This window comes from Mobula birostris, chromosome 21 (genome assembly GCF_030028105.1).
Source record: "Mobula birostris isolate sMobBir1 chromosome 21, sMobBir1.hap1, whole genome shotgun sequence".
In the NCBI taxonomy this organism is placed as follows: Eukaryota; Metazoa; Chordata; class Chondrichthyes; order Myliobatiformes; family Myliobatidae; genus Mobula; species Mobula birostris.
In genome coordinates this window covers 12,228,189-12,245,115 of record NC_092390.1, presented here as the reverse complement: position 1 = coordinate 12,245,115, position 16,927 = coordinate 12,228,189, and the positions used below count along the sequence as shown (strand labels likewise).

General features: G+C 45.4%; 1 protein-coding gene across 4 annotated transcripts in view; it reads right to left on the bottom strand.

The window, feature by feature from the left end:
• LOC140185588 (A-type potassium channel modulatory protein KCNIP2-like) overlaps positions 1-16,927 on the bottom strand; it is a 133,074-nt gene that overhangs the window by 18,067 nt on the left and 98,080 nt on the right. For all 4 annotated transcript variants that reach the window (XM_072238949.1, XM_072238948.1, XM_072238951.1 and 1 more), the window contains exon 2: positions 9,042-9,166. In XM_072238949.1, the coding sequence (XP_072095050.1) occupies positions 9,042-9,166 (125 nt within the window). The remainder of the gene's footprint in view (positions 1-9,041; positions 9,167-16,927) is intronic.

Sequence of the window (16,927 nt, the reverse complement as noted above, 5' to 3'; positions counted from 1 at the left end):
GGGGTCTGAGCATGCTAACACCCTCTCACTGTGCTGATGTGAATTATGTGCATGGTTTGTCCATCCCAACCGTGGACTTTGCCACGAGGTCTGTGTGCCCTCGCAGACTGCGGAACAAGATCACTCAGGGTATGCACACTCCAGCCAATTAGTGTCTCATTGTGGTGGGATTTAACTCTCTTCCTCTCATTCCAGTCTTGTCCAGACTCGACCAAAGGCTGAGCAATGTCAGTGCTCCCTGTTTGCCGTTGTCTAGGCTCCAGGAAAGGAGACTGGCATTTGGATGGATGGATGGATCAGGCATAAGGAGTGTTATTTATTTAGTATTAACTTACTGCTGCTGAGCCACTGTATCAGTATTGGATTTAGTTTGAAAGTTCTAGTTAATGACCATGTTGGCCTAGAGTTTATTGTGTTGTTCTCTTATTACTGCACAGTTCCTATTAAAACTCAGTGAACTGTTGATCAGCTTCAGCATCTCTCTCTCTCAGCAAAGTCTCAACCGGAAAACGGACCCTGCAGAGGAAGAGCAGCTGATCTTGGCCCTGATAGTCATTGGCCAGATACAAGAGGAGTTACAGTCAGTTGAAGCTGCATTGGGCAAGGTTACTGTAACAGAATGGCAAACACAGTCCAAGCCGAAGTTCACGGAGGAGAGACTAAAATCAGTAGGAGCTGGGTTGGCTGGTGTGTCTCACGCAGTGCGACAGCTACTTTCAGAGCGGTAAGCTCAGTTCCAGCTGGAAGAACAGGTGTCAGTCCTCGCAGCGAGGGCACAGCAACTCACCGCAAGACAGCCGCAATCAGGTGGCAGTGATTACTGCTCTCGCCAAATGCAATTCTGCAGCCTTTCAGTGCCACTCCCAGCATCTCCAAGATCTTCCTTTTCAACAGCCTCAGTAACTTTGGCCACAGATGCCCCGACTCCTGTAACTGGTTCGGCTGAATTCCTCCACCAGGTGGATACGCTGGTGACCCCGATAACCACGGGAAATTTATTAACCAATGTGAGCTGACTTTCTGAGCCTAGCCTGATTGGTTCAGCGATGATGCGTTTAACTGGCATACATGATAAATCTCTTAGATGGATCCCTGTGTAGCCTGTTCAACACTCTGTGGGAACAAGGTTTCCCCCGGCAACCCAGTCGTTTCGACAATTGATTGTTGAGTTCAAGAGAGTTTTTTTTATCTTCTGTGCAGGATCAGGAGGCTGCCCACCGACGCCTGCATGCTTGTGGTGGAGAAGGGGAGGAACGAGAGACCCCTCGTCACTGCCGTCCAGTGGGGGCTGAGTGCGGGGTCTGGCACGACATTGTAGTGGGTGGTGAGCAGGTCAGTTTGGACTGCCTGATTAATCCGGCCATTCGAAATGACAACCGGGCAACTGAGTGGTGCAAAGAAAGACTGCCCCGACCCGCCTACTCTTTTGATCGCCGTCTGTCTTCGGCCTCTCCTGCATCACGCATTGGAGGAGCCTATGCTGGTGAGGCACATGCACCTATCTCAGGAGGAATGAGATTGGCGCAGGAGGACATGCTCCTGCTTCTGTTGTGACTATCCAGGACGCTTCCAGGCTTTGTGTCACAGGAGCCCAGTAAGAGAGGATGCCTGTCAGCAGGAAGGGGACTCTTGATGGGTCAGTTCTCCCTGCAAGCGTCTCCCCTTCGTTGTGTAATGCTCCAGCCTTCATTGTTGTGGGGGTCTTGGACCCATGGGCTTCAGGCATTTATTGACTCCGGGGCAAGTGAGAATCTCATGGGTATCTCTCTGGCTCAAAAATAGCCAGTTCTAGCTCAGCAACTGAGAGAAAATATTGACGCCAAAGACCTGGATGGCCTTCAACACCTCCAGTGGCCAGTATAAGTACCTCATCTTGTCCTTTGGTCCGGCCAACGCTACTGATCCTTTTCAAGCTCTGGTCAATGATGTGCTCAGTTACGTGCGGAATCAGTTTGTTTTCATGTAAATGAACAACATTTTGATCTATCCCCGCTCTCTGCCAGCATGTCTGGAGGGCTCTGAGACGGCTCCTCGGGAATAACCTTTACACCAAACTAGAGAAGTGCATTCCACAAGGAACAGGTGTCACTTTCAGAACCAGAATCAGCATCAGGTTTAATGTCTCCGGCACAGGTCACGAAATTTGTTGTTATGTGGCAGCAATACATAACAAAAATTGTGATTTTATATATACATAATTTAAATTAAATAAATAGTGAAAAAAAGTAGTGAGGTAGCGTTCATGGGTTCAATGTCCATTCAGAAATCGGATGGCAGAGGGGAAGAAGCTGTTCCTGAATCATTGAGTGTGTGACTTCAGGCTTCTGTACCTCCTTCCTAATAATGGCAATCAGAAGAGGGCATGTCCTGGGTAACGGGAGTCCTTAATGAAGGATGCTGCCTTTTTGAGGCATCGCTCCTTGTCGATGTTCCGGATGCTGGGAAGGCCAGCGCCCATGATGGAGCTGGCTGAGTTTACAACTCGCTGCAGCTTATTTCGATCCTGTGCGGTAGCCTCCACCATACCCGATGGTGATGCAGCCAGTTGGAATGCTCGCCACGGTCCATCTGTAGAAATTGTTGAGTGTCTTTGGTGACCCTCAAGCTCCTAAAGAAATATAGCTGCTGTTGTGCCTTTTTTGTAGCTGCATCGATATGTTGGGTCCAGGACAGATCCTCAGAGATGTTGACACCCCGGAACTTGAAATTGCTCACTCTCTCCACTCCTGATCCCTCCCTGAGGACAGTGTGTGCTCCCTCGTCTTACCTTTCTGAAGTCCACAATCAATTCTTTCGTCATACTGAGGTTGAGTGCAAGATTGTTGCTGTAACACCACTCAACCAGCTGATCTATCTCTCTCCTGTACACCTTCTGAAATTCTGCCAACAATAGTTGAGTTGTTGGCAAATTTATAGGAGGCTTCTGAGCTGTTGCTCGTGTAACGCGCTGTAATGTTTCATGCTAATGTAATGGTTTCTCTGTAGCGCAATGTTTGGGTTATGAGTAGGGATAACAGGGGCTTTAGAATGTACGCTGGCCAATGAGGGGAGATGTTTTTCTTTCTTGTGTGCCCGAGTGAAGGGTTCACGGTCTTTTGTTCGGCAGAAGATGGAGAGAGATGGAGTCTGATCGATTGCATGACATTCTGAAGCTCTGGTCGATTGCATGACATTCTGAAGTGGGAGGGTGACCAGCCAGATGTCATGGTGCACATCGGTACCAATGACATAGCAAGGAAGAGTGAAGAGGTCCTGGACAGTGAGTATAGAGAGCTTGGTAGGAAGTTGAAAAGCAGGACCTCAAGGGTGGTAATCTCAGGATTGCTACCTGTGCTAGGTGCCAGTGAGGGTAGGAATAGGATGCTCTGGAGGAGGAACAAGTGGCTGAGGAACTGGTGTAGGGGGCAGGGTTTCAGATTTCAGGATCATTGGGACCTCTTCTGGGGCAGGTGGGACCTGTACAAGAGAGACGGGTTACACTTGAACCTCAGGGGGACCAATATCCTTTCAGGGAGGTTTGTTTGTGCTGTTGGGGAGGCTTTAAACTAGATTTGCAGGGGGATGGGAACCAGAGTGCCAGAGCTGACAGTGTGGCTGGGGTGAAAATAAATGATGTTGAAAGTTTAAGCAAATCCGCTGATAGAAAGGTTGTGAGTGGTGGTAAAAATCTTCTGAGGTGTATATATTTCAATGCTAGGAGTATTGCGGGGAAGGCGGATGAGTTGAGGGCGTGGATTGGCACGTGGAATTATGATGTTGTAGCAATTAGTGAAACTTGGCTACAGGAGGGGCAGGACTGTCAGCTTAATATTCCAGGGTTCCGATGTTTCAGATGTGATCGAGGCAGAGGAATGAAAGGTGGGGGAGTAGCATTGCTTATTAGGGAAAATATTACAGCAGTGCTCAGGCAGGACAGATTGGAGGGCTTGTCTACTGAGTCCTTATGGGTGGAGCTGAGAAACAGGAAAGGTATGGCCACATTAGTGGGATTGTATTACAGACCACCCAATAGTCAACGAGACTTGGAAGAGCAAATCTGCAGAGAGATAGCAGGCAACTGCAGGAAACATAAAGTTGTGGTGGTAGGGAATTTTAATTTTCCATACATTGATTGGGACTCCCATACTGTTAGGGGTCTAGATAGTTTAGAGTTTGTAAAATGTGTTCAGGAAAGTTTTCTAAATCAATATATAGAGGGACCAACTAGAGGGGATGCAATATTGGATCTCCTGTTAGGTAACGAATTAGGGCAAGTGACAGAAGTCTGTGTCGGGGAGCACTTTGGTTCCACTGATCATAACACAATTAGTTTCAATTTGATCATGGACAAGGATAGATCTGGTCCTAGGGTTAAGGTTCTGAACTGGAAGGAGGCCAAATTTGAAGAAATGAGAAAGGATCTAAAAAGCGTGGATTGGGACAGGTTGTTCTCCGGCAAAGATGTGATTGGTAGGTGGGAAGCCTTCAAAGGGGAAATTTTGAGAGTGCAGAGTTTGTATGTTCCTGTCAGGATTAAAGGCAAATTGAATAGGAATAAGGAACCTTGGTTCTCAAGGGATATTGCAACTCTGATAAAGAAGAAGAGGGAGTTGTATGAAATGTATAGGAAACAGGGGGTAAATCAAGTGCTTGAGGAGTATAAGAAGTGCAAGAAAATACTTAAGAAAGAAATCAGGAGGGCTAAAAGAAGACATGAGGTTGCCTTGGCAGTCAAAGTGAAGGATAATCCAAAGAGCTTTTACAAGTATATTAAGAGCAAAAGGATTGTAAGGGATAAAATTGGTCCTCTTGAAGATCAGAGTGGTCGGCTTTGTGCGGAACCAAAGGAAATGGGGGAGATCTTAAATAGGTTTTTTGCGTCTGTATTTACTAAGGAAGCTGGCATGAAATCTATGGAATTGAGGGAATCAAGTAGTGAGACCATGGAAACTGTACAGATTGAAAAGGAGGAGGTGCTTGCTGTCTTGAGGAAAATTAAAGTGGATAAATCCCCGGGACCTGACAGGGTGTTCCCTCGGACCTTGAAGGAGACTAGTGTTGAAATTGCGGGGGCCCTGGCAGAAATATTTAAAATGTGGCTGTCTACGGGTGAAGTGCTGGAGGATTGGAGAGTGGCTCATGTTGTTCCGTTGTTTAAAAAAGGATCGAAAAGTAATCCGGGAAATTATAGGCCGGTGAGTTTAACGTCAGTGGTAGGTAAGTTATTGGAGGGAGTACTAAGAGACAGAATCTACAAGCATTTGGATAGACAGGGGCTTATTAGGGAGAGTCAACATGGCTTTGTGCGTGGTAGGTCATGTTTGACCAATCTGTTGGAGTTTTTCGAGGAGGCTACCAGGAAAGTGGATGAAGGGAAGGCAGTGAATATTGTCTACATGGACTTCAGTAAGGCCTTTGACAAGGTCCCGCATGGGAGGTTAGTTAGGAAAATTCAGTCGCTAGGTATACATGGAGAGGTGGTAAATTGGATTAGACATTGGCTCGATGGAAGAAGCCAGAGAGTGGTGGTAGAGAATTGCTTCTCTGAGTGGAGGCCTGTGACTAGTGGTGTGCCACAGGGATCAGTGCTGGGTCCATTGTTATTTGTCATCTATATCAATGATCTGGATGATAATGTGGTAAATTGGATCAGCAAGTTTGCTGATGATACAAAGATTGGAGGTGTAGTAGACAGTGAGGAAGGTTTTCAGAGCCTGCAGAGGGACTTGGACCATCTGGAAAAATGGGCTAAAAAATGGCAGATGGAGTTTAATACTGACAAGTGTGAGGTATTGCACGTTGGAAGGACAAACCAACGTAGAACATACAGGGTTAATGGTAAGGCACTGAGGAGTGCAGTGGAACAGAGGGATCTGGGAATACAGATACAAAATTCCCTGAAAGTGTCGTCACAGGTAGATAGGGTCATAAAGAGAGCTTTTGGTACATTGGCCTTTATTAATCGAAGTATTGAGTATAAGAGCTGGAATGTTATGATGAGGTTGTATAAGGCATTGGTGAGGCCAAATCTGGAGTATTGTGTTCAGTTTTGGTCACCAGATTACAGGAAGGATATAAATAAGGTTGAAAGAGTGCAGAGAAGGTTTACAAGGATGTTGCCGGGACTTGAGAAACTCAGTTACAGAGAAAGGTTGAATAGGTTAGGACTTTATTCCCTGGAGCGTAGAAGAATGAGGGGAGATTTGATAGAGGTATATAAAATTATGATGGGTATAGATAGAGTGAATGCAAGCAGGCTTTTTCCACTGAGGCAAGGGGAGAAAAAAACCAGAGGACATGGGTTAAGGGTGAGGGGGGAAAAGTTTAAAGGGAACATTAGGGGGGGCTTCTTCACACAAAGAGTGGTGGGAGTATGGAATGAGCTGCCAGACGAGGTGGTAAATGCGGGTTCTTTTTTAACATTTAAGAATAAATTGGACAGATACATGGATGGGAGGTGTATGGAGGGATATGATCCGTGTGCAGGTCAGTGGGACTAGGCAGAAAATGGTTCGGCACAGCCAAGAAGGGCCAAAAGGCCTGTTTCTGTGCTGTAGTTTCTATGATTCTATGGTTCTATGGAGAGAAGATACCAGAATGGGGAAGCTGTAGTCTGCAGGATGGAGTGGATTTGGAATGGGGTCAGGAGTCAATGGAGAAAATCAATAGAGAACGAACAGACGGGAAAACCTTTAGCTCCAACGTTGCACATTAGACTGTTTCATGAGCATGGGCCCATTTTTTGTTTTGTTTCTTTACTAACCTATATAGTCAAATTAAGAGTTATAAAGCTCAGTCGTTTAATTGTATATTGTGTACTGTTTGTTATTTCATGGTACTGATTTGTAACAGGGGAACACATCACGCAGTGTCCACCCAAACAAGATTTCTCAAGCTTGGCCAGGCCAGAGGCTGTCTCCCCCTTGCTAAGTGAGTGTTACACTGGCCACACAGTCATGGGTGTGGAGAGAGTAGAGCAGTGGGCTGAGCACACATCCTTGAGGTGCAGTGGTGTTGATTATCAGCGAGGCAGAGTTGTTATTTCTGATCCACACAGACTGGTCTTCCGGTGAGGAAGTTAAGGATCCGGTTGCAGAGGGACTTCCAGGTTCTGGAACTTATTGTTAAGACCTGTAGGAATGATTGTTTTAAAGACTGAGCAGTAGCCTGACATACGTCTGAATATATCCTCACCCCTTCCAAATGGACCTGTGTAAAGTTCGGGCAGTCACAGAGTGGTCCAAGCTATCTATGGTCAAACAAGTGCAGTGCTTCATGGGGTTTGCAAACTTTTATTGCAGCTTCATCGGAAATTTCAGTTCCATCACGGCCCCCATAAATGCACTCACCCAGAAGACATCTGCAGCATTCCTTTGGACATGTGAAGCAGACCGAGCATTCTCAGCACTAAAACGACACTTCACCACTGTCCCGGTGCTGCACACCCAGACCCATCTCATCCTGTCCATTCATCCTTGAGGTGGATGCATCAGGTGTCAGCATTGGAGCTGTACTCTCCCAGTGCTCTTCTGCAGATAACCCGCTGCGCCCCTGTGCCTTCCATAACCCGTCGCTTGATCCCGGCAAGTGTAACTACGATGTTGGGAACCGAGAACTACTAGCTGTCAAGAGAGGCCGTGGAAGAATGGCAACACTGGCTGGAGGGGCCAGAGCACCCCTCTTTGGAATGGACAGATCACAAGAACCTCTTCTACATACGTTTGGGACACCAAGAGGCTCAACTCCCGTCAAGCACATTGGGTCCTTTTCTTCACCCGGTTTAATTTCACCCTCACCTTCCTGTCATCATTAGCACAAGTCTTGAGTTTGGACTTCCAAATGAGGAGCTGTTAACTGCCCCTTCAGAGTTCAGAGATTTTATGTCAGGTTAACAACATTTCCAGACTCACAAGGTCTGAAATTCATCTAGTCTGTAAAACTGGGCTTGCTGAATGGTGCAATGCATACTCATTATAGAACATCGAACACTACAAAACAGCACAGGCCCTTCAGTTTGCAACGTTGTAAGGTCAATCTGACCCTTTCCTCCCACATAGCCCTCCATTTTCTGTTATCCATCTGCCTATCTAAAAGTATCTTGAATGTCTCTAATGTATCTTTCGTACTTCTTCCACCACCCCTGGCAAAGCATTTCATGCACCTACTACCTCCTGTGTGAAAAGTCCACCTCTGATATCCTCCCTATACCTTCCTCCAATCACCTTAAAATTATGCCCCCTCATATTAGCCTTTTCCGACATGGGAAAAAGTCTCTGGCTGTCCACTCGATCTCTGCCTCTTGCCATCTTGTACACCTCTGCCTAGTCACCTCCCATCCTCCTTCTCTCCAAAGAGAAAAGCCCTGGCTTGCTCAACATTTCCTCATAGGACACGTTCTCTAATCCAGGTGAACCTCCTCTCCACCTTCTCTAAAGCTTCCACATCCTTCCTATGATGAGATGATCAGAACAACACAATATTTTAAGAGTGCCCTAACCAGAGTTTTACTAAGCTGCAACATTACTTCATGGCTTTTGAACTTAAACCCCCAACTGATGGAGGCCGACACGCTATACACCTTCATAACCACTTTATTAACTTGCACAGCAACTTTGAGTGATGTCTAGACTTAGACCTCAAGATCACTCTGTTCCTCCACATTGCTAAGAATCCTGCCATTAACCGGTCAAGTTTGACTTTCCTGCGTGAATCACGTCACACTTTCCTGTATTGAACCCCGTCTGCCACTTCTCAGCTCAGCTCTGGATCCTGTCCATTTCTTGTTATAATCTGCGACAACCTTATACACTAAATCACCAACCTTTGTGTCATCTGCAAAATACTAACCCACTCTTCCAATTCCTCACCCGTCAGTTATAAGAATCACAAAGAGCAGAGGTCCCACCTGGTTATGCAGAATATGGTGCAGTTAACTCCTGATGAGAACTGGACTATGTGACCTTACCAATAACACAGCAGAGCCAATGTTTGTCCTCTTCCCCTCTCCTCTAGAGAAGGCTAGCTGAGCTGGTAACCTCCTTACAACCCCACTGGCAACTTACGGTTTTGAAACCTCGGTAGAGGACCTGCAGCTCCTTCTTGGTGAACTTTGTTTGTCCTTGAAGCTGTTCGAGTCCTTCAGGTCGGTGACACACGGTGGAGGGCTCAAACTCATCCTCGATGCTGTCTGTCGGGGACAGAGGCAAAGTGGGAGAGACAGAGTTAGGGCGGGGTATTCGAGGCTGCTGTGTCCGCGGACGAGCTTTGTGCAGAACGGGGGGTGGGGGAATAGAGTAAGGCATTGAGAATGGGAAAGGAGGAAGGAAGAGGAGAAAGGAAAAAGAAAGGACGGGAAAGGAAGGGGGATGTACCATTTGGTCCAATGATTCTCCTCCCACCCCACAAACATTTTAGCAGTTAAACTCTTGCCCTGGACTATGAGAAAGACCTTGCCCACTTCAGGCTGATTTAAGACCACTCCCCACTCTACTCCCAACAATCAGCAAGTTTACTTGGTTGTGAAATACTATCTGGCCATCTTGTGACACTGAAAGCAAATTATCACCCCATGAAGCACAGAATCTTATGACAGAAAAGGTGTCTGGATACCTTTGTTGGCCCTTTGAAGAAGTTATCCAATTAGTCTCTTCTCTTACTACTTGCAAATCTCCCCTTCCAATTCCCTTTTGAAGGGGAAGGTTATTTGATAATCTGCTTTCACCATTTTTCCAGGCAGCAGATTCCAAATTCGCAGTGGCTTACTGTGTAATGTCCTCATGACCTGCCACATTAGACAAGCTTCCTCACCTTCATCTGTCTCTTTCACTACCTTAATCTGTTTCTTGTGGTCACTGGGTATTTGGCCACAAACATGGTTTCCTCTCACCTTCCCTTTTGATTTTGTACAATCTCCCATTGACTTTCTTTGCTCCTGGGAGAACAGCCTGTGTTTTTTTCAGCAACAAACACTCTGCAGGGAAAACTCAGTGGTTCGAGCGGCATCTGCCCACCTGTCTGTCACATTAAACCTCTCTTCAGTCCAATCACCTCAGAGTCCTTCTTCAGCCCAGTCCCCTTCTTCTCTTTATTCTGGTCATCTGGCCTCTCCACTCTCGGTCCCAATGCAGGGTTTCATCCCGAAATATTGACAATTCTTTTCCTCCCCACAGGTGCTGTTCAACCTGCTGATTTCTTCCAGATTGTTTGGTGCCCCAGATTCTCCTATATATCCATAGCTTCTCCTGTCCCTCCCTATGCTGTAGGAAGGACGTGAATGCACTGGAGAGGGTGCAGAGGAGAGGCTGCCAGGTGGTTCCATAAGACCAGGAAATATAGGAACAGCCACAGGCCAATCACTCAACATATCTGTTCCACCATTCAGTCATGGCTAATTTTTCTCAAACTGATTCCCACCCAATGACTTGGCCTCCACCATGCTCTGTGGCAACAAATTCAATGGATTTACCATCCTCCAGATGAATAAATTCCTCTTCATCTCTGATCTAAAGGGACGTCCCTTCACTCTGTGCCCTGCGGTAAAATGTTACATTTCTGAGGAGAGTCTGGCTAAGCTGGCGTTGTTTTCCTCAGATGAAGGAGGTGTGCAGGAACTGACAGAGTTATATAACCTTACACAAGGTACAGACTGGGTAGAGCTTAAGAAACATTTCCCCTACTAGACAAGTCTAAGACCAGAGGATGCAGATTTAAAGTGAGGAACGAGAGGGGATCTGAGGGTGAAACTTTTCACCCGGGGTGGAGGGGGGGGGGCATGTAGGAATCTGGAGTGGCTGCCTAAGGAGGTGGTGGAGGAAAAGGGGTGTTAAGGGCAACTTCTTCACGCAGAGGGTGATCAGTGCACGGAAGGAGCTGCCAGAGGAAGTGGTTGGGGCAGGTAAAATAACATTTTAAAGCAGTTGGATAAGGATGTGGATGGGTAAGGTTTAGAAGGATTTGGGCCACACACAGGCAAAAGGAACGAGGTTGATGGGGTTCATGGTCAGCCCTGGACGAGTGGGGCCAGAGAGACTGTTTCGATACACTCCTGGGAGGGTTTCAGCCTGAGACATCAGCTGTTTATTCCCCACCCCCATAGATGCTTCCTGACTTGCTGAGTTCTTCCAGCACATTGTGTGTGTTGCTCAAGATTTCCATTGCCTGCAGAATCTCTTGTGGCTCTCTAAACTCAGGATTGCACTGGGCCAGACTCTCCAAGCACCACTCAGCCTCTTCCAGCAGCAGTAACTTGCCCTCGCTGGGCTTGAATGACAGGCCTGCCAAGCCCAGGGGTATGACTAGGAGGCTGACTACCACTGCGAACCCTGCACCACTTGCATATCATTGGTTTGTGGGCTGGGACCTCAGGACCAGCCCTTGCGGCAGCAATGATATCATCTCGAAAGCCAATCCCCGTCTTCCAGACCCATTAATCGGCTACAGTGGCATCTCATTCCCTTTTACGAGCAATTTGTGAACAAAAATACTGCCTGGTTAACCAAAATAAGTTATTTTATAAACAACAAGGAACCGCAGATGTTGGAAACCCAAGGTAAGAATAGAGAATGTTGGAAACCCTGACTGGTAAAACAAAATTGTTATGGAAACAGCAACGAAGAATCCTTCTACATCTGAGAGTGATGGTATTTCTGCGTCTCCTCCTGGGACTGGTGTGGCTGACAGTAGTGTAAGCGGAGAGGAAGCTACTGACATGACGATGGACCCTGAACACAAGCAGAGATGGAGGACCTTCATTGCTGCCCTAAATGCCAGCGGTATAATTGACAGTAAGTAAGTAAGTCTCCTCAAAGGAGATGCCTGACCTGGGTGACTCCAACGTTTTCCATTTTTATTTCAAGGGATTATTCTATTTGATTGGAATCTTAACTAAAGACGGAAACAGTATAAAATAATCCCAAACCGCTACCCGATAAAAACATGAGAATGCAGAGTTCAGAGTGAAACCGAAGACAGCACAGTTTATGTTTTAAAATCAAATAAGCATTTAATCCCTATTTTATTTGTTGTTGTCATGTTCTCTCTTTGCATTCAATTATCATACAACAGTGTTTTCTGTTAAGGTGTAGAATTAGTGCAGATTGGGGAGAAGGAACATTGTTAACGAGGACACAAGAGAGACTATGGATGCTGGAAGTCTGGAGCAACACACAAAGGCACTGGAGACACTCAGCGTCTGTGGGGGGAAATGCACAGTTAACGTTTCCAGCTGGGACCTTTCATTTGGACTGAAACATCTCCAGCCCTATAAGTGCATACTACATGAGAGCAGTATTAGGCTATTCGGCCCATTGACTTTACTCTGCCATTTGATTATGCCTGATTTATTATCCCTTTCAACCCCATTCTCCTACCTAGTCCATATAAGCTTTGTCACCCTGACTAATCAAGAACCTATCAACCTCTGTTTTAAGTGTACCCGCAGACTTGGCCTCCACAGATACTGCGAGTCCCTTCGGCGGCTGTTTCATCGTTCCAGCGTCTACAGTGTCTGACGTGTGATAACAGTCTAAGGTCAAAGTGGTGAGATGAAGTAAACTTCCAAAAATCTGCTAGTAGTTGGCACATTTTCAGAAAACACACTTCTATTTCAATCTTTCTGCATGTTGCACAACAACATAATAGGTTGTTAAATAGTTTTACTACTGTCACTCATCCTGCACTGGTCATTTTTCATCTTTTATTGCTGCTGTTTCACATGTTTATATGGCTGCTTGTTTTATTGTAGTAATGTCAGTAACATTATACTGTCTTACATAAAAATGCACCTCATACTTTATAGCAACCTGTCAATCTTCAGGCCATGACTCTCAAGGACTTGTGCTAATATTACTTGTGACTCTATGTGCTGGATCTTTAACTATACACATGTCCTGTGTGTGACTATATGTACTGTGTTTTGCACTTTGGCCCTAGAGGATCGAAGTGTAAGGTTGAATGACAGTAAACATAAACTTGAAGTTGAATTTGTACCGGGGGCCCCATACCACCAGGTTCAGGCGTAATTATTACCTAACAACCATCGTGCTCCTGATCTGACATGGATAACTTTCCTCGTCTCAACACTGAACTGATTCTACAGCTTGTATACTCACTTTCACAAACTCTACAACTCATGTTCTCAATATTATTTTTTATTTGCTCAGTTTGTCTTCTTTTGCACATTGGTTTGTCAGTCTTGTTTATGAATAGTTTTCTTGTCAATTCTACTGTTTTTTAAAATTTTCTTGTAAATGCCTGCAGGAAAATGAATCTAAGGTAGCTTATAATAACATGTACATACTCTGATAATAAATTTGACCTTGACTTTAAGGTACAGTGAACAACTTTGTTTTGCATGCTATTCAAACAGACCATTGCATTATAACAGTGCATTGAGATAGTACAAGGCCAAACAATAACAGAAAGCAGAACAATATCAGTAATTCTTAGAGTCGTAGAATTTCAATTTAAAAGAATGATTTTAAGAAAAGAATGATTTTAATCTGCAGAGACTGCCTGCAATAATTCACTGGCATCACCTTTTCCTGTTTTCCTGTGAAAATAAGTTTTCTGGGAAATCCGGAGAGTTTAAAGGGAGCAAGAACTTCGAGCCTTGGCTCAGGCTGCTCACTGCAGACTAATGACTGAGCCAAATGCTGAAGCATCAGCGTTTCTGATCAGTCAGATACTGGGTTTCAGAGCTTCACCATGCTGTGTGACACGGAGGCACCCAGGCAGATGAATGCATTCCTCTGGATAGAATGGTGGAGACCATCACTGTAATAAGTTGCTCCTGATGTGGTTTACTGTAACAAACATATCTGGCCATCCAACACTCACAACACGCTGGAGGAACTCGGCAGGTCGGGCAGTTTCCGTGGAAACGATCAGTCAACGTTTCAGGCCGGAACCCTTTGTGAGTCCTGACGAAGGGTTCCGGCCCGAAACGTCGACTCATCGTTTCCACGGATGCTGCCTGACCTGCTGAGTTCCTCCAGCGTCTTGTGAGTGTTGCTTTGACCCCAGCATCTGCAGAGTATTTTGTGTTTATATCTGGCCATCCATTTAGATGCATCGTGCCAGACAGTCTTTGGAATTGGAATTGGCTTACTATTGTCACACGTACCAAGATACAGTGAAAAAAATTGTTTTGCATACAGATTAGACCATTACCCAGTGCATTGAGGCAGTACCGGGTAAAACAGTAACAGAATGCAGAATAAAGTGTTACAGCTACAGAGAAAGTGCAGTGTAGGCAGACAATAAGGTGCCAGATCATGAAGATGTAGATTGTGAGGTCAAGTGTCCATCTTATCATACGAGAATGTCATTCGTAGCCTAATAACAGCGGGATCAATACATTAATATGGTGGGGTCTAAAACTAGAGAGCAGAGCTTAAAGGTGAGAGGAGAAAGATTTAAAGAGGACCTAAAGGGCAAGTTTTTCTGGACAGAATATGGTATATGGAATGAGCTGCCAGAACTATGAGAGAGGAGGATATAATCACAAAGTTATAATGTTTAAAAGACATTTGGACAGGTTAACAGATAGAAAAGGTAGTCGCGAGCGTAACATTTTTACAGCTCCAGGTATCGGTGTTCAATTCCCGCCACTGCCTGTAAGGTGTTTGTACATTCTTCCCATGACCGTATGGATTTCCGCGTGGTGCTTCGCGGCCCTCCCACATTGTAAAGACGGGTGGGTTAGTAACGATCAGTGAGTTGTAAACAAGTTATGTGGTACTGAAGGTATAACGACACGAGTGGGCTGCCCGCAGCCTACCTTCGGACTGAGTTGGACGTTGGTGCAAACGACGTATTCCACTGCTTGTGTCAATGTTTTGATGGACATGTGACAAATAAGACTAATCTTTAGGAAAGCTTGGCTATTGGCCAAATGCAGACAAACAGAACTTGCTGAGGAACACACTTTGGTTGGGATGAATGAAGAGCCTGTTTCTACAAACCCTCAATTAACAAATCTATTTCTTTTGCTGTATTAAATTTATACAGCTATCTTTCCACTAGAATACACCATACCAAAATACCAATTTGTCTTTTCAATTCAGGTAGTTTAACTTAACAAGATCTTTTACTGGAACAATTCCCATTTGTAACATAAGAGGGAACTGCAATTTTCAATATGGATTCTGCAAGGGAAATGCAATTGTGTTATAAGGTACAACAGTGTGAACACAATTTGATTTCTCGGGCAGGATACAGTAAGTTATATACATTTTGAATGATTGTAGAGCAGAGCATGGTATTGGAGGAAATATTACCGCACGCAGTGACTGCTGCTCTGTGTGGGAGCTGGTGATGTCCTGGTTTGCTGTTCAGTGGTTGATATACAGTATACACACAGCCCGGACTGGATGGTGGGCAGTTCTGGCAGCTGCCAGAGGGGGCAGTACAAGCACCAGTCAGAATGTAAGAAAATATTAATTAATGCATTGAATGCTCACATTTTATTTTTGTGCATTTTCTGAGTTTAATGTATGACTTCTAAAGGCACAGCATTGATGGGTGGTGCAGAGGTGCAGCAGTTAGTGCTGCTGGCTCTCAGCTCCAGGGATATGGATAACGATCTGATTGAAATAAACAGTGCACAGGACAATCACTTCACTGTAGCTTGGTGCATGTGATAATAATAAACCAATTCTAAATCCAATTCAATCCCGTCCTTGGGAGCTGTCTAAAAGACCATAAGACATAGGAGCAGAATTAGGCTATTCAGCCCATCGAGTCTGCTCTGCCATTTAATTATGGCTGATTTATTTTCCCTCTCAACCCCATTTTACTGCCTTCTTCTATTACCTTTAACGCCCTTACTAACTAAGAATCTATTAGCCTCTGCTTTAGTGACTTGGCCTCCACAGCTGTCTGTGTGAAGCACCTTCAATTACTCCAAAAGACTGAGGTTTGGTAAAATACTGAAAGGCTTTTATTCGCTGTACAATACGACCTCCACAGTGAGTGTCTGCCCCCGGACTGAGGGGGAGGGGCAAGGCGAACACCTTTATACAGGACTCTGTGGGAGGAGCCACAGGGGCAGTCAGCAGAGGGGTGTGTCCAGACAGGTAACCGAGTTACAACATATATACATGGTTACCACACTGTGGCAATGAATTGCACAGATTCACCACCCTCTGACTAAAGAAATTCCCCCTTGACTCTGTTCTAAAGGGATATCTTTCTATTCTGAGACTGGGCTGTCTGGTCCTGGACTCCCACAGCAACCGGAAACTTCATCTCTGTGTACACTCTATCTAGGTCTTTCAACATTCGGTGGCTTTTAGTGAGAGCCCCCCATTCTTTTAAATGCCAGTGAGTACAGGCCCAGAGCTATCAAATGCTCTTCATATGTAAATGCTTTCATTTCCGGGATCATTGTCGTAAACGTCCTTTCGATCCTCTGCAATGCTAGCGCATTTTCATTCTTGTTCCCTTCCACTCCAATCTTTCGCTCCCTCATTCCCTCCATGCTCCCATTGTCTACCTGCAACACAGGCTGTCTGTAACTGTAACTCTTTAGACCAGTGGAAGTTTCCAAAGGGGCAGTAAAGAGTAAGAGGCTGGCAGAGGAAGATTACAGGCTTAATTTAAGAAATTAATTACTTATTATAAACATTTGATCCTCAGTGCCTCATGCTTGATTACAATGATTCATCTGTTGCTAACCCACAGACTTTGCTCAAAGCACGTTACAGTTTTTACAAAACTGCTTTGCCAAAAGCTGCTGAGAATACTGTCACGTAGAGCCTATGTGCCAGGACAGATACACTAACACTGTTAAATCAGCACCAGCTCCGATAGATAGGTCATAGGTCATCCGGATGCCTAACTCACGTCTCCCCACACAGGTCCTTTACCCCCAGTTGAACGTCGGCCAGTGAGTCCCTGGTGGGCAAAGGAAACACTTCAAGGGTATTCATCAAGGTCAGCCCGAAGA